This window comes from Dufourea novaeangliae, unplaced genomic scaffold (genome assembly GCF_001272555.1).
Source record: "Dufourea novaeangliae isolate 0120121106 unplaced genomic scaffold, ASM127255v1 scaffold89, whole genome shotgun sequence".
NCBI lineage: Eukaryota > Metazoa > Arthropoda > Insecta > Hymenoptera > Halictidae > Dufourea > Dufourea novaeangliae.
Window position 1 is genome coordinate 1330776 of NW_015373988.1, and position 24146 is coordinate 1354921.

General features: G+C 30.5%; 3 protein-coding genes across 3 annotated transcripts; 2 read left to right on the forward strand and 1 right to left on the reverse strand.

The window, feature by feature from the left end:
• The first annotated feature begins 32 nt into the window (after positions 1–32).
• LOC107187525 (protein fem-1 homolog B) lies at positions 33–3929 on the forward strand. The gene is made up of 9 exons (XM_015575644.1): positions 33–819; positions 1727–2073; positions 2133–2293; positions 2376–2536; positions 2639–2782; positions 2885–3114; positions 3210–3326; positions 3488–3594; positions 3778–3929. The coding sequence occupies exons 1-9, from the start codon at positions 247–249 to the stop codon at positions 3927–3929; spliced, it is 1992 nt and encodes a 663-aa protein (XP_015431130.1). The 5' UTR covers positions 33–246.
• A 1953-nt stretch (positions 3930–5882) lies between these two features.
• Positions 5883–9228, forward strand: LOC107187540 (60S ribosomal export protein NMD3). Its single transcript, XM_015575662.1, has 11 exons — positions 5883–5993; positions 6267–6401; positions 6578–6728; positions 6789–6923; positions 7034–7142; positions 7215–7365; positions 7474–7616; positions 7696–7847; positions 8338–8453; positions 8526–8708; positions 9009–9228. Exons 1-11 carry the CDS (start codon positions 5953–5955, stop codon positions 9211–9213), a joined length of 1521 nt encoding a protein of 506 aa, XP_015431148.1. The 5' UTR covers positions 5883–5952; the 3' UTR covers positions 9214–9228.
• A 1054-nt stretch (positions 9229–10282) lies between these two features.
• Positions 10283–23631, reverse strand: LOC107187433 (ectopic P granules protein 5 homolog). Its single transcript, XM_015575538.1, is given in 29 exon segments — positions 10283–10634; positions 11656–11865; positions 11933–12149; positions 12561–12806; positions 12901–13109; positions 13192–13361; positions 13673–14235; positions 14238–14385; positions 14485–14721; positions 14815–14946; positions 15024–15221; positions 15288–15465; positions 15856–15998; positions 16156–16677; positions 16754–16877; positions 16949–17134; positions 17217–17380; positions 17621–17851; positions 18036–18213; positions 18273–18817; positions 18900–19029; positions 19384–19544; positions 19623–19763; positions 19827–19999; positions 20068–20299; positions 20383–20787; positions 20855–22009; positions 22707–22946; positions 23593–23631. Coding segments are annotated over 29 exon segments (7629 nt in total).
• Between the last annotated feature and the right edge of the window lie 515 nt (positions 23632–24146).

The following is a 24146-nucleotide window of genomic DNA, read 5'->3' on the forward strand; positions in this document are numbered from 1 at the left end:
CTGAAAATAACTAGTGATCAATTACAAAAATAGCAACGATTGCAACAACACTCGCTAAACAAGGTTAAACAAAGTTAAATGTTATTTTTATGCGAGAATATTGCTATGTTTTTGTACATTCTTAAAATAACTTTTAAGTCTTTGTCTGAAATCCAATGTGCAGTATGGAGAATTTGAGGTTAGAGTGACATCGTCAAATTTCACAACGGGAGCTGAACATAAAAGTATCTTTAAACATTCTTCTTCATGCACGAGAAAACATTCAGCGAGATGGAAGACGTTAGCGCGAACGAAGATTCAATAGAATTATCACAATCACTCATAACCCGTGTTTATTATGCTGCTAAAGATGGTATGGCTATTGCTCTTTATGATCTTCTTAGTAATAAATCTCCTGAACAAGTCGATCAGATAATTAATCAGAGAGTATTGGAGAAAAATGGACAACACTGTACACCTTTAATAATTGCTGCACGAAATGGTCATGATAAAGTAGTCAAAATACTACTTGAAAAATTTAAACCTGACTTAGAACAGGAAGGAACTGTAAAATTTGATGGAAGTGTCATTGAAAAAGCAAGTGCTCTCTGGTGTGCTGCTGGTGCAGGATATTTGACAGTCGTGAAAACTTTAGTAAAAGCAGGTGCAGATGTCAATCATCCGACTGAAAGTCATTCTACACCTTTGAGAGCTGCTTGTTTTGATGGACGGTTAGATATAGTCAAGTATTTAATGGAACATAATGCAGATATGAACATAGCGAATCATTGTAATAATACATGCTTAATGATTGGAGCATTTAAAGGTCATTCAGATGTTGTAAGTATAATTATAAGTTTAATAATTTTAAATGACAACTCTTCATAGTCCAGGGCATTTTCATCATTTTGTTCCAGTCAGATCTAATAACTTTCATTAGTTCCAGATGTTACTATATGCATTTATTCTATAGTAATATGAAATAGGATTTACTCCTAGGCCTTAAGTTCTGATATATTTGTATATTTATATTAACACATTTGATGTGATATGAGGCATATATGTCTCATATTGTATCTTCATTTCAGAAAAGTCATATTTCATTGAGCTGTCATTGAATGCTAAAAAGATGGTTTAAATACCAAAAGTAACAATTTTACATTTGCTCCTCTGAATCTCTAAATATGAAAATCTAGCATGGAGTCCAATTGACTTATATCACCAAAAAAGAACATATCCAATGACTTATAACACCAAACAGGTTACATATCCAACTTATCTCTTTTCTTTCATATGGTACTTAATTATTAAAACAAGTTAAAAGTTCTTCGTATGAAGAACCTCTGTACTTTACTGTGAAATAATTGTATATAAACTTTTATGTAATTATTCAATAGCTCCTAGATAAAAGATCCATTTTCTGATATTGTAATAAAATTTTGATTCACAAGATGACAGAAGGTTTTGCACAAATTGATTACTATTATATTGTACAATTCTTTTGCAAATTATATTTATTGTCATTTTTGAAATGACACATATTAGGTGGTTTTTTTAATGTTAAACCATGTTTGTAGATTATACATATTGGAGAGGAATGTTTGTTTGATTACAAGTACAAGCAGACATTAACATACGACTGGCTGGAGCGAAATGCATTGTTGTGTTAGACTTTACATGGAATTGTAAAACAATAAAATATTGCAATTAATTTCAGCAATTTTAATTTTATTTTATACCAAAACAGGTGACATTTCTTTTAGAAAAAGGTGCAAATCCAAATGAAAAAGCAATTTGTGGCGCTACAGCATTGCACTTTGCTGCTGAATGTGGACACATGACCATAGTATATGATTTATTAAAATATGGGGCAGAAATGACAAAGGATGTTAGTGGAATGACACCTTTAATAGTAGCAGCAGAACGAGCCAAAGCCGAAGTTGTAGAATGCCTAATAAAATGCACAGATGCTAATACTGAAAAAATAATAGAAGCGTATGAACTCCTTGGCGCATCTTACGCCAACAGAGTATACAAAGGCCATTATCCTCTTGTAAAGGCGTATAGATATTTACGGATGGCAATGGAGCTTAGGTGTGTAAAAGAAGTAAGATTTTATTCAAAATCAGTTGGATAATTTTTGGATGTTATAGGTTTAATGATCCTGAAAACATTATCTATAAAAAACTAGGTGACCCAGTGAAGGCATATGATAACTGGAAAGAATGTGAATCACTGGAAGAATTGAAATCTATTAAGACCAGTCAGAATGCTATTCATATGGAGTCATTAGCTATTCGAGAGAGAATTCTAGGTTTTTATTCCATTTAAGAAATATTATATATATTTTTCAGTTATTTTGTGTATTATCTATTTTAATTAAACTTTAATATTAGGGCAGCATAATCCAGAACTATCACACCATATAGTATTCAGAGGAGCAGTATTTGCAGACACTGCTAAATTTGATAGATGTATTGATCTGTGGCTTCATGCTCTGAATCTAAACCAATTAAATAATGTCTCTGTTGTGAAGGATCTTCTTAGGTTTGCGCAGGTATTAGTTGAAAATATTTACAAGTTACACAGTATTGTTAAAGAATATTATTAACTACTATAGATTCTGAATGTTTTTATTTTCTTGTGGTTTCATTTATAGGTATTCTCACAAATGATACATGTAGGAGTTGATTTTGATTTCTGTCAGGTTTTAAGTGTTCTACAAGCTTGCGTAACAGAACTTGGCCGCAACAAATCGAGAATCAACAATTCTGTTTCTGAAGAAGATATGGAACAGCATGTTGTAAGTTTAAATAACAAAATTTACAGAAAATCTCAATATTATATTTTAATCGAACAAATTAAAATTTACAAAACGATGTTTTGAATAAATTAAAAAATGCAGGAGGACATGGAATCGAACGTCATAAGCACACTGTACATATTATCGATATTAACGAAACTTTTAACATCGAATGGAAGTAGATACACCGAACAAGATAAAGTAAAAGCACACAGTCTAGTTCATAAACTGTGTGTTCTTCAATTGTGTTTGAAGGATGGACAGACATTACTGCACCTTGCCGTAAATGCTGAAACACCTGTTGATAATTTCCATACTAATGACGCCTGCAAGTCAGTTTATAAGCAAGACGTTTCAAGATAATTATATTCAAAATTCATTTTTCTCTCTCTTTATTAATAGAGTTTTTAAATCAAGTTTTTTACAGATTTCCATGTGCCGCGACAACAAAACTACTCATACGTTGCGGAGCTGATGTAAATGCAATGGATAATGAACGAAATACTCCGTTACACGTAATTGTTAGTTGCAAAAAATCAATTAGGTAAAGTAAATTATTATATCTTTCTTATGGAACAATAAAAACGAACGTATCAATTGATTTTACAAGTAGTTGTATAGAGTAATTAAATTTTCATATTTTAAAGAAAAATGTTAATGACAGTTTTGTATGAGCCATCCAAGTATATTTTGAAAACTTTACAGTGATTTTGAGACTCTTTACTCTATTATCATGGAGCTTATAGAAGGTGGAGCACATATGGACACTGTAAATAAATGGGGTAAAACTCCTTATTACGCTGCTATTACAGGTATTTATATATTTAAATCAATTTAAAGAAGGTATACAAAATTAAAAAGAAATTGTTTACATTTGAATGAAAGTAATTCTTTATTTTTTCATATTTAAAGTTTATGTTTCATTAAGTGATGTACTATGTAATCAATTGCTACCACTGAATCAATTACTGATCATTATTACTTCACATATACAGGTGAGGCAGAAGCAATATTGAGGACTCAAACAAAATTGTCATTGAAGTGTATGGCTGCGAAGGTAATAAAAGCTCATAATTTACCATATTATGAAAAAGTTCCACGTTCTTTGGAAAGCTTTATTGAACTGCATGGACCTGGACTTAATTAAGGTTCACATAATTATCGAATGATATAATATTTAATAAATAAATTATAAAACTAATTAAGTTAAAATTTTACAGTTAAGAAATACGATTTTAGTAATATCTCACATATACGAAAAAAATTTATTTTTTGATGATGCAGAAGGCAAGAATCTGAAAATAATTGTTCAGATACTATGAGACTAGACTGTTGTCCTATGATAATTTGTTTATTGATTGATTGTGGAGTTTTTTTTTTAATTAAAAGCACAAAAACTATGTTTATATTATCTTATAAGTACGACTAATTAGTTATTTAAAGAAATAACAAATTGTGTGATAGCTATTTTTATAGGTAAAACCTGCTTTGTACAAAGAGATGTTATGACCTTTTTAACAATCGAAGTCAAAATTCTCAAGATCACATTGAGATGTTACAAAAGAATTTTGATAAAATTTTTTAGACATGTAAAAAACCAAAATGTAATAAGTCAGTAATATTATCGTAGACATTCAATATCTTGCGACACTTGACATGAAATAAATTAAATCAAAGGTAACTTAACATAATAATCGTAATATAAATAAATATATGAAATTTCAGAGTCTGTGTACTGAGTTAAGAATGTTTATCGCTCGATTATATTGAAATGATTTATAAAGTGTAATATTACTCCTTCAAGAAGTGGGGGTCGATTAACCGTCTCTTTATTGTCATGATCCGAAAAGGGCGTTTGAAACTCTTTTTAAATATATTATACAGAGTTTTAGAAAAGTCTTTTCATAATACTATCATTTCTCAAGGTTTTAATCATGTTTAATAGTTTCTTCATTTAAAAAGCAGATGATTGTAAGCTGTATGTAAAAATTATCACAATTGAAAAATTAAATGAAAACGTAGAAGAAATTAAAGCTAGGAAATATAAAATGTATACAAGAAAATGAATCGTGAGAAATATAAACATTTGTAACTCTTGGACTAATATAAAATACACTAAAGTCGCAAGTATTGTTTCGCATTGGATATAATACATTTTAACTTTTAAAAGGTAAATATGCAAATGTTTTAGTGTTTTTCTTTATAAACTTTCAATAAATTACATCGTGATATAGCATTTGTAAGATAATAAGATTTTGTATTACATTTTTTGGTTGTTTACCTATCTAAATACAAAACTTGATAAAAATCTACACGTAATGCTACATAAGGTCTCCTTGTTAAAACTAGTAGTTAAATATTATAATTCTAATAATAGAATCGATTAATTGATTGATACATCAATGTGTAAATTCAAGGACTTTTGAAGTAGTATAAAAACTACAATTAACATAGTTGTACTAACTTAGGTTAAAAAATTTATGTGAGTTGCAAAGAATATCTGGTACATTAAATATTTCACGAAGTAGGTGAGTTATGAACTGACCATAACTGTGATTTTTCTAAGTAAAGAGAATGATTAACGTTTTAGTTGTACTTAACTACTTTATGTATGAAATATCCTGTTTGTTAATATAAAATATAATAAACTATACAAATAAAAATTCATGTACAATTTTATATTCATTAATTTACATACTTCAACTATTATTCTATCATAACAAATTAAGCATACTTTATTACATAAGTTTTGTAACATTTATCAGTACAGAAACATTTTACTACAAAATTTCGAATGTTATTTGCTGATTATTATATGTTTATCATTTTATATAATGCTATTGTTTCATATTATTTACTAATCTATATTATTCTATCCTTTATTTGGAATCTATTATTCTATCTTTTATTGGCTGTGTGTTCAGCCGTGTTGAATGTACTTGGCCGCTGTATTTCTAACGTATCACGATGTTTGGTTTACATTATGTCAGTTTTTTATTAAATGGAGCAATGAAATAATTGAGAAACATGAAGTTAGGAGCAGGTGGCACATGGTTGAAAAGTGATAGTTGTAAGGTTATTGCTGTGTACTTTTCATTGATCAATTAAGTCTGCTTTTATATTTAAGCGAAATATTTATAAAATACTATATTTATAAATACTTAAACATAATGGAAACGTTACAAGATCCTGTTAGACAAGAGATGATGGTGTAAGTATAATTGTAATTATGCATAACATTAAAAATTTGTACCAATATTTGGTAATAATATATATAGTATTCCTTAATTTATTAATTTAATTGATTAATTATCAAGAATTTTTTCATTCTGTACAGAGTTTGAAAATCGATCGTGGTTATCTCAATTATTTGTTTCTATTTTTCTCAAACGTGTCATCAATTGTTATCTAAGACTTCGACAGTTTTATTGTAAATAATTGGTGGAAGTTTCTGTTAATATAAATGATCTAATTATGTATATAGATTATGCTGCATTTGTGGTACTGGTATTCAACCAAATGCAGCAAACATGTGTGTGGCATGTTTGCGGACTCAAGTTGACATTACTGAAGCCATTCCAAAGCAGGCGACAATTCATTTTTGCAGAGGCTGTGAAAGGTAATGAAGGTGAACCAAAATATTTTTGATAATAGTACTTATACAAATCATTTTATAAAAATCCAGAGTTTTTACATTTTTAATTGTTGGACTCCTTGAGTCAATATAGATACAAGAGTGAGCAATAGTGTTATATACTTTATTATTAAATTAAAAAATTTATTTTTCTTATGTAGATATTTGCAACCCCCTGCAGAATGGATTCATGCAGCGCTGGAATCTAGGGAATTGTTAACATTATGCTTGAAAAAGTTAAGAGGTTTAAATCGTGTAAAATTAATTGATGCTGGATTTATATGGACAGAACCTCATTCAATGAGACTAAAGGTATTTTTCAAGTAATCAGTTTATAACAATGAAATTATATTATTGTGCGCTATTGTGTAGGTGAAATTAACAGTACAAGCAGAAGTAATGGGTGGTGCAGTTTTACAACAAGTGTTTATAGTTGAATATGTAGTAAATCATCATATGTGTGATGATTGCCATCGAACAGAGGCAAAAGATTACTGGCGTGCTTTGGTGAGTTTTACAAAATATTAATCTTCTTTATAATCAGAGTAGTTTCCTGTATGTATAATTTATAATGGAAAAGTGTTTTTCTTATTTTAAATGCAATTTATGTTCAATAGGTACAAGTTAGGCAACGGGCTACAAATAAAAAAACATTTTATTACTTGGAACAACTGATTCTGAAATATAAAGCACACGAGCAAACATTGGGCATAAAGCCTATTCACGGTAATGTAGTTTTATTTAAACTCTTAATTGATAAGTTTAATAAGTTACTAAGTCAATTGTGGATTTCATTAGAGGGCCTCGACTTTTTCTTTGCAAACGAAGCATCAGCTCGGAAGATGATTGATTTTCTCTCGAGTGTGGTACCCTGTCGTTATGATCATTCCAAAAAATTGATATCCCATGATATCCATAGCAACATTTACAATTATAAATTCACATACAGGTAAAACATTTTAAAATTGTCAATATATTGGTAAAAAGTAGCATACGATAAATATTGCTAAACTCGGCTATCAAAGTGAGTAATACTATGTCTTTTTCTATTTTACAGTGTAGAGATAGTTCCAATATCAAGGGACAGTATTGTATGTCTTCCAAGGAAATTAAGTCATCAATTGGGAGGAATAAACTCTATTTGCTTAGTATACAAGATTACAAATGCTATTCACTTAATAGATGTATCAACTGGTCAAAGTATGTTATTTTCTAAAATTTTGTGGATTGTTTATTAGTTTTGTATTTCATAATCTACTAAATGTTATTATTAAAACAGTTGCTGAAGTGAACTCGACAATCTACTGGCGGCATGCTTTTAATAGCATTTGTGATCCAAAACAATTAATAGAGTATACAGTGATGGATATTGAACCAATAATGTTCAAGGACAGAAAATTCTTCCCAGGACAAGGAGCAATTTCTAGTAAAGTGAGTTTAAACAATTTTTTTTGTATACTATACATTGTTTGTAAACAAATTTGTTGTATGTGTTTTTGTACTTTAGAATATAAGTTACGAATCGCGTTGAGTAACTGTGAAGTAGTAGTAGAAATAATTGTTCGATATAAAAAATGTATAAAATGTCTGTTTTATAAAAAAATTCAATTAATTTGGATATACCATTGAAGAAAACAACATAACAATATTATCTTTCCGAGAAATTCTTCGTGTAAAATAATAAAATTCTTCTCTCAATTGCTTTTTTAAATAATTTTATTTACTCAGACGATATTTTAAAGAATGCTTATGTGGGGGTATATACAATTCATATATAGGATACCCTATTTAAATTTATAAATATGTTGAACAGCCTGAGAGTCTTATTATTTTTTTTTTTCAGTAGAACAATTTATCTGTACGCTATAAATGTATAAGAATTAATACTTACAGTATTAAAAAAAAACAATTTTATTTTTAGCACGTAATAGCGGATGTATGGTTAGTTAAAAGTTCCGATTTAGGAATGAATGAAAACTTAATTCATACACGTACTCACCTTGGGCATATACTTAAGCCAGGCGATACTGTTTTAGGGTAAGGGAATAAAATATGAAGTCAGTAATCAGGAATCAGTATACAAATTCGTGAAGTAATTCTTGTTTATAGGTATGCTATTAACGATAGTAATATCAATGATGATAATTTCGAAATGTTGAATAAAGATATGGTACCAGATGTAATTTTGACAAAGAAAAATTATGCAAACGATAGAGTAGCACGACGTAAGATGAGAATTTGGAAATTAAAACATATGGTTCAGGACGGAGATGATATGAATTTAGATAGCAAGTAAGTAAAAGATCATTTTTTATGTTGATATTGAATGAAAATGTAAAATAGATTTAACAGAAAAAATCAATTTTCTGTTTATTGATTTATTAAAATAATATAACTTTCGTTCGAATTCTTTCAATTTATACGTCATTGTGTTTGAAAAAGTACTAATACGATTTACTGAAATAGAGAAAAAAATTAACTTTCTTTTAATATTTTCATTGAATAACAAAAATGAAAGCAGTGAATAAATTGAGAATATGTATTTTAGTATTATTAAGTACTAGAAACTTATATAAGTCGTTTAATTTTCAGAGATTATAATGAGTTTTTAGAAGATATCGAGGAGGATCCAGAAATGAGGCAGAATATAAATATTTTCAGAGATCACATGAAGACAATCCCAGTAGATACTAACGAACTAACCGATCCTAGTTGTCCACAAATTACTCTTGAGGAAATGCTTGATGATCTCGCAATTGACGATGTACAAATACCTGAAGTAGACGAAGATGTTTGACTAAAAATGCAATAAAATTTTCCTACAAATTTGGCACTTATATTCTGAAAATGCTTAAGAGCGATACATAATTAAACATACGTTTAATCTATTGATGTACTGCAAATTTACCCTATATATTTAGGAACATGCTATATATACATACATGAAAAGGATTTTTTTTGCTTTTTTACTTCGTAATTTTGAAAATATTTTAAAAATTAACTCTGTAGTGAAATGCTAACAGCGCAGAGAATAAATTTCTGGTTCTATTCGCATATTTATTGCCTTATTTCAGTCATTTGTTAGGAAATGACGAACAAGTCTTTGCATACTTTCATATCTCCTAAGAAATGGTGCTTTATTTGCAGCGTTACAAATCGATTGTGACAGAAATGATTTATTTTTATTTCAACTAACAAAAAAGGCACCTACGACTGATGCATTAATTAATCAGAGACTACATATTTTCAGGGCTCGTTATACTAAGATATATATACTTGGATAAATTATACAGGGATTAATTGTTCTGAAATTGAATCAAAAATTACTCTAAATTTAACCCAAAAAACAACTGCCAACCCGTAATATCAAAAAACCATTGATTTAGATTTGTATAATTGGAGATGTATTTCTTTGGACCAAGGGAGAAACTGATGGCAACTAGATTGTCATTCTGCAAGTTGTTCTGCAAATATTTGTTAACAGAGAGCTCGTGTCCCTATGATTCGAGGCCCTTTGCTCAACGTATATGTATAAGGATTAGATTATCAACACTATTTTAAACAATTTCATATATTATATTTCATATATAATATATTTTATATATTTTTGGTTAAATATTGTTTAAGTGATAAAGCTATAGTAAAGGTGTTCATATTACATATACATGAATATAAAAAATAAAGTTTTTTGCTAAAGTAATAACATTTTTTTTTAAATAGTTATAATTATGAAATTATAATTTAATGACTAGATCCATATAAAAGACGCTATATTATGTAAATAAAACTTAACTATATAGCAGAGAAACACTTTTATGATTTGTGTAATAAAAAGCGATTGATAATATACAATATAAAGACTTCAATTACTCAATTAAAACATGTAAATATCTTTGATTGTAAAGTTCTGTCGTTAATACACCTATCACTGTTACCGCATTATGTATTGAATTACCAGGATCTCTTATCAATCTAATTGAACGTTCTATGTCTCCTTTAAGTTCCATATATTGCTTGTTTAATAAAAGCCTTTCCAAAGTCTGCATAGCTTTAATGGCCTCTGTACTAGGTCGAATGTCCATTGAATCTGAATCGGTTGTTCTTATAGGCGCAACTCCAGGTGAATGAGGATTATACCTCAGTAATTGTTGCTCAAATTTCGAGTCAGGTAATTGTGCCAAACAATACACGCCTACTGCACGACTCAAAAACTTGCACCTAAATAAATGATATATAAACATTGTTATGACCGTAATAAAGCAGATTTATTATTTATAAGAGTATACCACGACTATGGGGCAATCTGAAGTGTGCATGTTCCAATATACAGGGTGTCCGAAAAATATGGGACAATCTACACAATATGCATATTTCTCATGCAAATACAAATCAAAATTTTTTTACCGTTTTGTAATCCGAAGCTCCATTTCCAAGATATTAGCAGTTAAACGAACTCACGCATACGCGCAGCACAGTCACGAAGCCTACGGCCCAAGTGACTGGCTTCTGCTTCTTGACTATGTCTGCGCGTACGTGTGGCCTACCACTGAGCTGATTGGAGTTCGTTTAACTGCTAATATTTCGGAACTGGAGCTTTAGATTAGAAAACGGTAAAGAACATTTTGATTTGTATTTGCATGCATGTTGCGGATTGTCCAAACTTTTTGGGACACCCTGTGTAATAAGTACTGTGGACTCTAACTACATAGTTAACAATTAGAAGAACACACGTAGTAACACATTGATCGTTTAATATAACGCCAACAACACTGTTTCAAATGCATTCTCAATGAACACACTTTGCAATTTGTAATCCTAAAAGCTTTTTTTCGATCGTAATAAGATTAATATTGTTACAAGAAGAGACAATTAATAGACAACGCGAATTACGATCGGCTGTTTTAATGTATTCGCTCTCGACCTGGACTGTTTGAATACATTTACTTTAGTAGTTTCAGATTTCCACAAAACAACCGCGTCTATTTAATCGATACTCTTGACGTCGATAAATATCAACAGTCTTTTCGATTCCGCTGTGATACGAGTAGGTCTTGACGTTTTATTCGGTGGTCGCCTAGTACTTGTAACAATAATGTCATCTTGAAAAAAAGCCTCTGATTGTAAAATGGTAAACGGATTATTCAATTTTTATTTGAATTGGAAATATGCATGTTTCGATTTGTCCCACCTTTTTCCTACAGTACACATAGCTTTTCTTTAAAATGGATTATTAATTTACCTAATAGAGAGCTGCGATCCTTTTTTAAAACCAATAGCTCCTAATATACCCCAACTTTGTCCTCCCTCGTCGGCTATTGTTAATAAAACACGTGCTAAACCTTTGAGAGCTTTAACAGCGATAAAAGTATTTTCATTATATTGACATTGCCTATAGGCTAATTCACAGGTTTTAGCCCATAGCAGAGGAAGCTTTTCTTCGTTGGTATCCCTAAATAAAATATTTTTGAACAGATATAGTCACATCTATGTAGAAACTTGTGAAATTTATTACTTACGTGGGCCTTACAGCAGAGATCCAATCGACTAGATTTATAAGAAGCTCTCCTTCTTCTTTGATATCATGGCATAGTGGTAGTCGCTTAAGTAAGACGGAATATAGAGTCAGAAGCCTTCCTTCAGAAACAAGTACCATCTCCAGTGGTGGTTGTCGAGACATTGTTGGTTGTAAAATAGTTAAAACTGTAGCCCATGTTGGTCGAACTTCATCAGATGCTAAAGTATAAATCAAAACGTTGCAATAAGAAGTTTAATAAAAATAACTGGGAATTAGCAAATATATACGACACAAGCTTTCATGTAAACATTTATTTTTCTCATAATAAGGCAATGTAAATAAATTTTTTTTAAACATTTATCCACATAATACGCTCTAAACTTTTCAACATCTTAAAACAAACTGCAAGGATTTTAAACACATTCTCAAAATGTTTTCTTTCTGTTTATAAAATATTTAGAATTAGATAGCAAAGAAACTTATCCTTTAGAATTTTTGAATTGCTTGGTTTAATGTTTACAGTTCTGCAATATTACTTTAAATTTATTGTTAATTTTTTTATTTAAAGTCCTCTTAATAAGTATATTATGATTATTGGCACATATTATACTACTTTTTAACTTACTTACCATTAAATTTAAAATATGCTTCCAATGCAGCCTCCATTAATTCTCCAAGTATAGATGATGAAGTAATTGCTGTGTTTACAACTCTAAGTACAGCTATGAGAATCGAATTCGTGGCTGTCCTTTTCAAAAGCCACGAAGTCCAACTCGTACGAAGATATTCCATTAAAAGCCCACTTTGATTGGTAGCATGCAACAACTCAGTTATTAGCAAACTTGCTTCCGCGATTTGTTGTGATTCCGGAACAGCTAAAAAATAATGTTACGTTATTCATTCACTTTATCACGGGACTATATTTATTTATTTTCATAAATGATCCCGTTAGGTCACATCATTACTTACTATTCATAATAACAGCTTCCATGTCGTCTAACATTCTCAACAATGCATTAGTAAATAACTTTGGAGTCGTAGATAACAAAGATTTGTGTCGAGTTGTACAACTGATCAATAGTTTTATCGATGATCGAACATACATTTGTTTCTTTTTTAATGTAGTTGGGTGGAAATGAATTAAAAAAGGGCTGTACCCTGCTGATACCTTTAACAGACTGGATACGCATATACATACAGAACAGAAAACACATTTATTTACGCTACAATTAATTCTCAATCACGAAATTATATACTTACTTGTTCACAGCAATATCTATAGGATGACATTGGTCATAATCAATATTCAGAATAACAATTGGATCGCAACTCATAACATGCCAGTTAATTATTTGATCATATGCAGTCGCATCCAGTAAATGCCATGAAAACTTTTCAGCTTCAGTGACTAATTGAACTGCTTTCTCATTCTGAAATATAATATGCTTTAAAATATTGTACAGAAAGTGTTAGTTGCATTACTGTTTCAGCTTAAGAGATATATTGTGAGGTCACAGAAACAGGGTCCTCAATTTTAACAATAAATTCTCTTAGGGAAAAAAAAATGTTTTCCTCTCATTTTCAGATCATGGTCATTTGTAATATTATATTTTATGTTATTGTGGCAAATAATATTTAATATTTCAAAAATTTATGCGCTATCTCACATGGTCAAATCTACTTCTGTGGCAATAAAAAGTATCTATTAAAACTACTTTAGATAAACATTTTCTTAACTTGCCTGTCGGACATTTGGTTCGTTTGATAACTTCACTAATAAATTTAATAGATAAACGTGGATTCTTGCTGTAACTGGCAATGGCTGTGCTGCCAGATACTCGTTCATCCAAACTGACCAATTCACGCATATGAATACACTTCCAAGAAATAAATGACTGTCTGGTAAATATTGGTCAATCACTTTTATCATAAAATCTATGTCATTTACTCCTGGATAAAAATGGTCCCATGGCAATGATAAGAAGTTTCCATGAATAACATTTAGAATGTGATCTTTAACCGAGGCATGTGCAAAATTAGTGACATAGAACTGCCAGACGAAGCTCAAGATCTTGCTGGATGTTGGCAGTGTGTCAATAATAAAACGAACACATTCGACGAACATTGCCACGATTTTGTTAGCATAAGGACCATCTGTAATAATCCATGGCAATAAAACGGATCGATCATCTGTAAGTTGTTGAATCCAGGCAGCTGTCGGTTCCTTTAAATTTCGCGTCCAATATGGAGTAATCCAAGGAGAATACATATCACTTAAGACAGGCCATATTTTTTCACATACTTAAAATAATATTGAAAAATTATTATAACCATGCCAAGGAACACAGTTAATGGTTCGTTGTAAACTCTATACTTTGGATACAGTCCATAAAGACCATACTGCAAACGTTCTTGCATAAAATGTCTACTTAATAATATAGCTGTGTCGAACATCTGTAACGAAATATGTAAATTGATTTCAAGTTTGTCAGTACATTGTAATAAAGATTAAAGAATAAAATGTAGATAATGATCACAGTAAAATAAACAGACCTCTTGTCTAGAAAGAAGCCTTTGTTCAGTAGCATAGTGACGAATATCGTCCCTAATTTTAGACGACTGAATGGAAAATGAATTTTTTGGTTTACCACTGAGAGTCCCCAATAAATCTCGCCACACGTCTAATGACAAATTTTGACTCTCACTACTTTTTAATACCACACTCAAAACTTCACCATAGTGTTCGGGAAATTCGTGTAATAAAACGAGTCGTAAATGATTTCTAAATAGCTGTAAGAAAATATATATCACGAGGGACAGTAAAATAAATACTGTCAGAAACTAACAGGTATATCAAAATTTTTTATGGTTAAACATGAATACCTCATGTAGTATCAATTTGTCTTCATCGGGATTAAGGCCTATATTACAGAGAGCTCTGGATACTAAATCTATGAACGTCGATCGTTCGCTCAACTTAGGACGTCTATAATTCAACCAGCTTCCAATATCAAACTAGAATGAAAATAAACATGTTCGTGATAAATACTACAAACCAATTTAACGAAAATTTGCTGGATCAAATAACACACCTTCGATAACAATACAAAACAAAGATCTATGTTGATTCCAGTTGACAGTTCAACAAGTGTTTCATACATGTGTAAAAATTTCGAAGCGCCACCAGCTACAGGTGTAAAGTATGGTCCAAGTAATCCACCAAGATTTGGTCTTTGTATTATAGTACTTAATAATTGTGGACCTTGACTTTCCTCGCCACTAATAAATAACTTTTCGAATATTTATATTAATAATATGTACCATCACACCTATAGATTAGACACAATTATACATACTTGCCCCAACTTTTCTAAACAAGTTGTAATAAGTTGTTTCGTCGGCGGACACAATGCTGCTTCCTCTGTGTAATATTCTATGAGATAATAAAACAATTTAACTCCGCTTTCTTGAATTTTGCATAACACCACCGTGTTTTCACTAGTTCGACTTAAAGTTACTTCATGTTCTAACATTCTACAAAACAATAAAGAAGAGCAATGTTAAGTCTCGTAGAGCCTTTTGGGTCTAAGGTTGTGCTGCAACGTCTGCATATGTATAGAGAACTCTCGATGAGACGAATAGGGTGACAAGAGTATTTTCTTGTTATAAGCTTGGCATATCTTTCTTTGTATCCAATATCAAGTTTAAGAGATACACGATCGAAATGCAAAATCTTAAAAGAACGTAATAAGAAATCGATTCTTACTGATTTAAACGTGCCATCACTACTCCATCTCGTGATAATAGCTTTCCATGCATATAAAGAAATCACAAGAGAATCTTAGCATCAAAATTCTCTATAAGCCTTAAATCTTATATTTTATGTTTATCTATGTATTATGAGCTAATAGTTATAATACGTACGCAAGTAAATGGTCTATAAAGACGCATCCTTGAGTGACTTTACTAGGCGGTGGCTGACTAGCCTTTATCAATAAATTTTCATATTCTGCCCTATTCTGTGTTACCATGTCGTCAACGCCACTATTAATATGAGCTTCGGCTACCTAAAATGTCAAATGGTAATATAAATTTGTCTAACAACAGCAATACAATAATGCTTCGGTATTTTGTATATTGAGGCACTACTGTATATCAAGAATATTTATAAAATAATGATTAGCCGGAGTTTATCCGAAGTTGAAAACACATTATCATCCTTACCTCGAATCTAATTATTGCTGGACCAGCACAATGGACGGTAGGCGGTGTTCCTGATCTAGATCGTTTTTGATTCGAAGGTGCTGTATCACATAATGCATGCAGTGTTATCTGATTTTCAATTTCTCGATAAAGTGTAGGCACTAATTCCAGGAAACTACAATCTACAGCTGTATGTTCAGAAACCAGTAGATTATACGTTTGAGCATAATCTGATATAATTTTAAGGTAAGGCTTGATTAAGTCAACGATCAAATTAGAATTATACAGATTATCTCTAGGCACGCAATTAAGAACTTTTTTAATTCGATTTATCGATGGTGGCGGAATAGGATGTTCATATGTAGTTAATCTTTTAAAAATTCTTTGCAATGGATCAGCTATTTCTAAAAATATAATTGATGGATTTGTTCTGTTCTGGAGTTGACTTTCTTGGTTTCTATAACACAAACGTTCCCACTCATGGACTGCCTTCATTTGATTTTGCTGAACTGTCCAGTAATCAACATATTCTAACCACGGAGTCTATTTAAAGAAATATCATGAAAAGTGTTACATTTTTTCTCGTTTCGATCAAATAAATTAAAATCATTTAACTTACCCAGTCCTCCTGAACAAGCAACACTAATTTTTGTGACATATATTGTGGAGGTAGAGCTGGAAGGTAAAGGCCTGGTTCTTGTAATCTTGGTTCCTCAAGCCACAAACTTAATGTTTTGTAAAATCTGTAAACATATGTTTATATAATTTTCCTTATAATTTTTTACAGTACATATTGTATTTCATTGTTATATACTTGGCAGCATTAAAATAAAATATTCGTCTTTCATCTGTAATTGGTTTCCCCTCATCTAAATCTCTTTCTCCTTTTAATTGAAAATACGTGGTAGTATCGTGTAGTCTCTTTTTTATTTTTTTCAAGTAACTTAAATTAATCATTCCTTCGAAAAACTTTTCACCGACGCCGCCACGATCGATAAGTCTGCAAAGATAAAATATATATTGTAATTTCGAAATACGAAATGTATAAAAATCTGATTATTTTTTCGTCATGTGAAACGCACCCAGATGTTGTCGGAACTCTGGCAAGAAATAGAGTAAAAAAATTTTGCCATAAAAGGGGAAGAAGAGGATGATCCATAGGAGTATCCAATGCTTGTTGAGACCAACGATATATAAATAATCCATTAGCTCCGAACGGTTGCATTTTCACTGTTGTACAAGCTCTCTGAAAAAAATAATATCAAATCAAAATTAAAAGCACATATTATTGGTATTTTTATATATGTCGCTGACAAAGAAATCTTCGTCGGTAAGAAAAACTCGATACAAAATGTAAAAAATAACAAGTTCAAACAAATCATCGAGTATTAGCTGTTAACACTTTGTGAATATAAATTTGAAAAAGGAAGAGTATTTTTAACAAAATTTTGAAATTAATATTGACTAGTACTAGCGCTATGCATACCTTAATAGCTGTATCTAATGATATTTTATTCTGTGCAGATAACTCTCGCAAAATTTCACGCCACAGTCCACTTTTAATTTCCCTATTATACTGTTCAACCGACAGCACCTGATAAGCAACCCAAATTGATTGTATAGATCCTCCTAAAAGGCTAATTGAATTTGAAGAGCCAGTTGCCCAGTTTAAAAATGATCCAAATGATGCTACTACATTCCGAGTTGACGTCGTATTCTGAAAATAATTCATTAAGTCAGTGAACTTTTATATCCTAATCAAATTTGAAAATATATTCGATGAAAAATTAAAGCGTGTAATATAAAATAAAATTAATAAAATACCGAAATGTTACGGGCCCACAATGCAATCTAGATCACAGTCGAAATATAGTAATATTCAATATTGTAATTAATCTTACAGAAAGAAGACTTTGAAACATGTTCTCCGCTGATGTTTTCGCTTCAGCATAAAAAAATGCAGCACTGATCACAGTGTCCATTAAGTACATTACACTTTGATCTTTGTTCCAATCTGGTACAAGTACAAGTACATTCAACCATAAATGTACAAATTTCTTTGGTGTTTCTAAACAGTATCTGCAATAATAATTATCATTACACGAGCTTAATTACTTTAAAGAACTATAATTACTTACCTTTTATAACGACGTAAATGTGAATGTATCATATTTGAAAATTGTTTTAATATTATTCCAGGAAACTCTGTGGCTATGAAACTTTTAGCCACATTCATGTAAGATCTATCAGCCATAATTAAAGAAATAATTAGACTAATAAATTTGTCATTTTTTAGCAATGAATCGACACAGTCCAAGAATAACGGTATAATATTATGCAAACATACAAGTACTTGTTCATATTTATAATGACACTGTAATATATGCAATTGACTGAAACCCTTCGAACATATCAGAGGCACAGAGTGGCCCCATAATGTCATAACTGTTGCTACATAGCACGCAATCGGTTGATTTTCGCGTGTACCAATCATTAAGATTTCCAAATACGAATCGGAATCCATATCCGGTATATGAGCAAATGCGTCTGTCGGATTCATTACTGTATATTGACAAATTTCGTCATTCTGATCGAACTGGTGTAATCTAAGTTTAGAAACTATTTCCCATGCCCACAGCGCAAAAATCTGCTCAGCACTCTGTGGCCTTATCATCAATGAAACCTACAAATTCCAGTTTAATGTAAAGAAATTAGAAAAATTACGTTAAGAGTACAACGCTGATGTTGTATTTAAACATCTATACCTGTTTAACGCTTTCTACCAATAAAGATGCACTTTCAGTAGGACAATCAGGTACATACTTCATTGTAAGTTCAACAATTAGTAGTGCTATGCGTCTGTGTAATTCAATGGGAAGATATAAACTACCATTCCTGTAATAAAGAGAACGATTACATTTGTATTATGCGAAACAGGTCTGTACAAATTGTATTTCTTAGACTTGATATAAGTGACAAAATTATATCAATTAAATAAATTTTATAGTCATTCAACACAGAAGTCATTTCAAATAACTAAAAATAAAAAGCAAAATGCATAACGCAATAAAATAATACAACAATATATAAACTTCTGAAATTGTTTATTAAATGACAAAATATTTATTCTTTACTTTTGACATGAAACTTTTACACATTTTTGTTTATCCAATCAATTTAAAACGGATCCTGTATGTATCTTTATTTAAGACAGCAAAATATCAAATAAATAAAGAATTGTGTACGTACTCGTCGAAACCCCAATTCAATTGGCAAAGAATGAGTCGAGCTAAATAATTCTCAGTTGACGTCAATGAATGTTGATGTAACCACGTAGAAAGTATCATTATGTCTTGCTCTTGTGGATTCCACTTGTCTATCTTCAATTCGGTAAATAAATATAAACTTAACTGAAATTGATAATGTTGAAGTTAGTTAGGCATTTATATTTACTATTTACCAAAGAATGTTTAACAATATAATTTTACCTTTCCAGCTGATTCAAAATTATCTTTTAATTTGTGCAAAATATCTGATAGAAGTGAAGGATATTTGTATGTTAAATTTGATAATAGAGATCGAGCATCTTTAGAACAAGAATCTTGTGTTTTTTCGCTTAAGAATCCAATCTGTAAATTATGGTTATTGTTAAATATTTGAAACTTAGAAATAAGGCAAATATCGATACGTACTTGAAATAAATCAATCGTTGTTGCTCTTACAAAGTCATAATCTTTGTCAACTCTTGCCATTGCCATATTAGCAAAAGTCGTTAAAAGGAAATACGATTCATCTCCTAGCATATTACTTAATTTTTCCTCGAAGTGTTTACGAAGTTGTGGACAGTTTAACTCATTTTCCCAGTCTGTAGAATTATTATATTATTAAAAATTGTATTCCAGTTTATTATTGTGTGCTTTTTTATCGGAGAACTGTACTTACTTTCTACATGTAGATTAGTCGTATGAATGTCCGTTAGTATAGAATCAGTGTGTAAAATGTAGAAAATTTGCCACAAAGTATTGGAGGATATTAAATGATACGAAATAGTAGCTAAATATTGCCACGCGCCCAAACGACGGGAAGAAAATATGGATAGAACTGCTCTTAAAAAGAAATAATCAAACTCCAATTGCAGTTTCAGCAATGTTGATTTATCAGTAGGCTGTAAAAGTAAAATTTCAGATGATTCAGGAAATACCTTTTGGAACTGTACGAAAATATCATTAAATAAGCACGTGCAGTTACCTGAGTCTTATTGAATTCCTCCCATTGGTCACTAGTATATTGCACGATATCTCTAATTAGTGCACAAAGCCGTTTAGCTAGTTGTCTATATCGTGGGGAATCATATGTTTTTAAACCTTGTCTGAGAAGTTTAACAATAATTGTAAAAAATGCAAAAAGGCGCAACATGTGATGATGAGTAATGAAATTTTTGTTCTGATGGTATCCATCATTCTGGCATTGTATGTATAATATATGTTTGAACACTTTATTAAAAGGAATTTGATTCAGTAAAGAAATCAGATCATTTTCATAGAGATTTGCGCCACTATTTGCTATATCTTCATCTTCTTCGCCTTCTTGGTCTAACATTACCCAAACTGTGTCACCAGGACTATATGTTGTATCTTGTAATGAAATCTGTACCTAATCAAAACAACAGATTTTATAATTCGTACAAAGATTGTCTATGATATTAAAATGATTTAAATACCTGTTCGAGAAATTTATCTCTATCTTTTATTGGTAGTAGAATAACAGCCAGTGTAGCTACTATGTGATCTAAATATGGGTCATTCAACGGTGATGTACTCGATTCAGTGAACTCTTGGGGTGCTGGCATTTGTACATAACTACATGCCCAATTCATTACACCACCAGGGCATCTCAAGATGTGATTTAATAAGAATAAATGATCTTGCCAGTTTGCAACTCTCAACAGAATAGCTACGAGTTTTGTAAGCCACTCTCTAGTGTCTGTTACAAATTTTCCGTCTTTTAATAATTTCCTTTGAAAGTTAAATAATATAGTTATACACATCCTGATTTCCACTAATTGTGGTATTATTTGTAAATGTGTCTGTACAATTGCTAGGCTAATGGGTGCGTTTTGCGAAAGACTTGCAAATTCCTTACAAGAATTGCATACACTTTGAATATAATGTTCAATTTGTAATCTTAATAATTCAGCTTCGTAAGAATACAATGCTTGGGTATTATGCAACATATCTTTTATAGTTGACAGCGTTCGTGACAGAGATATTAATGCTTTTTTATTGAAGTGTGCAATAGAATATTCATGTGTAGCAGTAACTGGATTTCCATCTTGACATTCTCCTGCTTCTGTAATGGATGCTTTATCTAAACACCATAATTGTTTCTGTGTTTCCACTTGTAATCTATGTTGTTGTTTAACTGCACTACTTCTAAGTTGAGTTTCTGTGAATTCTGAAATAAACATATCAATTATTCCCAATTCTTGGTTATCATAGAGCAAAGCTAACTGGCTATCTGTAAATGGTTTAACTTCTTTCAACGTATTGTTTGTGCCATCCACTGTATCTGTTGAAGATTCTGTTTTCTCTTTGATTTTCTTGCTACATTCAAAATTCTTTACATTTGATGTATTTAATGTAGACTTCGATAAATCAGATGCTGCTGTAGACTTGGATAACTCAGATGCTGCTGTCGACTTTGATAAATCAGATGCTGCTGTAGACATTGATAAATCAGGTGCTACTGTATTATTATTAGGAACTTGAGTGTCATGTGCAATATTTTCTAATTGTACTGTAGAAAGTAGTGTCTCAACTTTTTCCACCTTTTCATCTATGTTTTCTTCCAATGGTGCTGAAGCATCAACTTCTTCCTACAATTAATTTTTAAATATTTATTAGAATCATTTACAAAGAATAATACACATTCAAAGAGAAGCAACTACATGTCTTAATAACTATATATTTGAAATTATACTGAATGTTATAAATATAAGCACACTTATAGTTCAAGACAACTACATCATGATATACAATGTAATTTTACATTAATGTATTATTTTTTGAAATTATTAGATAGATAACTTTCTAATTTTAGATAAAATGTGACAATAATATTATAATTAGAAATTATGTCAGAATGAATTCTTAATTAAATTGGTCATCATTTTGAAAATAAATTAAGTGCATTGTTTTGAATTTAATTCTGTGTAATATAAGAAGATCAATGATAACATAATAAATGTATTACATAAATTATTTCTTATGAATAGCTGCATATTTATATAGCTAATATGTAGTAGATAGTTTATATGATGGTTTTGCTTGTAAATTATATGTTTACAGAAGTATGACAAATATCATTAGAAGCACTATTAAGTCGTTTTTTAATATTTTATGCTACATGTAATCTTTTAATAATAGATTATCTATTATTTAAATTACTTTATAGCTGTGAAGTCACTCCTATTTTTTTAAGTACAGTTTAAAACAGAATTAAACTCCTATTACTTGACTAATTATGTTAGTCTATCTGTGTTTAAATGTTTAAAGTACCAAAAGAGGAAATACCTTAGTATTAGTTACTTGTAAATTACATTCTGTTTCTTGTGTATCGTTTTCATTGGTTTCCAGGTCATATATTTCTGCATCAATGGCTGCAAAATGTAATTCACTTTCCATATTTTCGATACCTTCACCTTTAGGATAATTTGTAGGAGATTCTCCGAGCAAACATTCAAATCCTTCCAACGTTGGAACATCTGGTATGTTTTGGTCTATAGACAATCGTTTAATTTCTTTCCCTCTTTTCTGGAAATGTATGCATATGCAATATATGTACAAATAGATATTTGTACAATATATATGTACAAATAGATTATTGTGACATAATTAACATTATATTAAAATATCATGATTCTGAACATCGCATAATGTAAAGCAACCAGATGTATATATACTCAAATGGAGATTTCTGAAGACATGATATTTACAATAATGACTAACTCATGTATTCAGAAACAATTACGTTAACTCAATGAAGGAAAAACAAGGAGGAAAAAGATGTTTACCTCTCGCTTTAGCAATTCCATATTTAACAAGTATGGGTACAAAGATACATGTGAATTTTAAATCCGTTACGTGGCGTGTAAATGGAAACTATGGGAGCATGAAAAAGTAATGTTTATCATGAAACAAGCGATTTTTGTAACGTCATTTTGTATATTGACATCGCAAGTCGTCTGAATCTATTGCGTTCCACTGTATTTATATTTATCACGTGACAGGAATTCTTAACGTTTAATATTTACTGATTCTCATATTATCCGATAGTACGGTATTGTTCCTCTTTTCTGCCAATGGTTAATTAAACAACACGTCGTTGTAAAAAGTCGTATACGTTTATTAAAAGTCCAATGATTCGTCCAAGGTAACAAGTTGTTAGTTACCTATTTACCAACTGAGTCTCAAGGAGGAGAAGACCGTGCTGCCACATGATTTCATGAAGCAACAATTTTCTTATGCTCACTGAAAAATAGTGATATTACATATTGTGTGTATGTAATATGATTTGTCGGTAAGAAATATATGCACTGTATCTGTTTAAAGGACGAATGTAATATGAATGGACAATAGATTTTTATGCAAAATTAGATTTTCTAAAGTAATTTATGACGACAGGAAGAAATCTGAATTTTTTTCAACAATATCCAAGCTCCGATATATCTCGATTTCTATTTGTTATAATTATTAACAATTTGCATCGTAAAATAACTGATAGAATTTACATTTTAAATTATAACAGTTATTGTCAAGGACACAAACAATGAAACGTCGATCGAAGAATTCTTATTTTCGACAAATTTTTACAAATTTCTCGCATAAAACTCTAGAAAGGCATATTTGAATTAAATAATATTTAGTTAACTATCGCCACAAACATTAAGACATAATCGTTGTTTAATAGTTTGCAATAAAGTAAAACTTATTACATGTAAAATTTCATTAAAT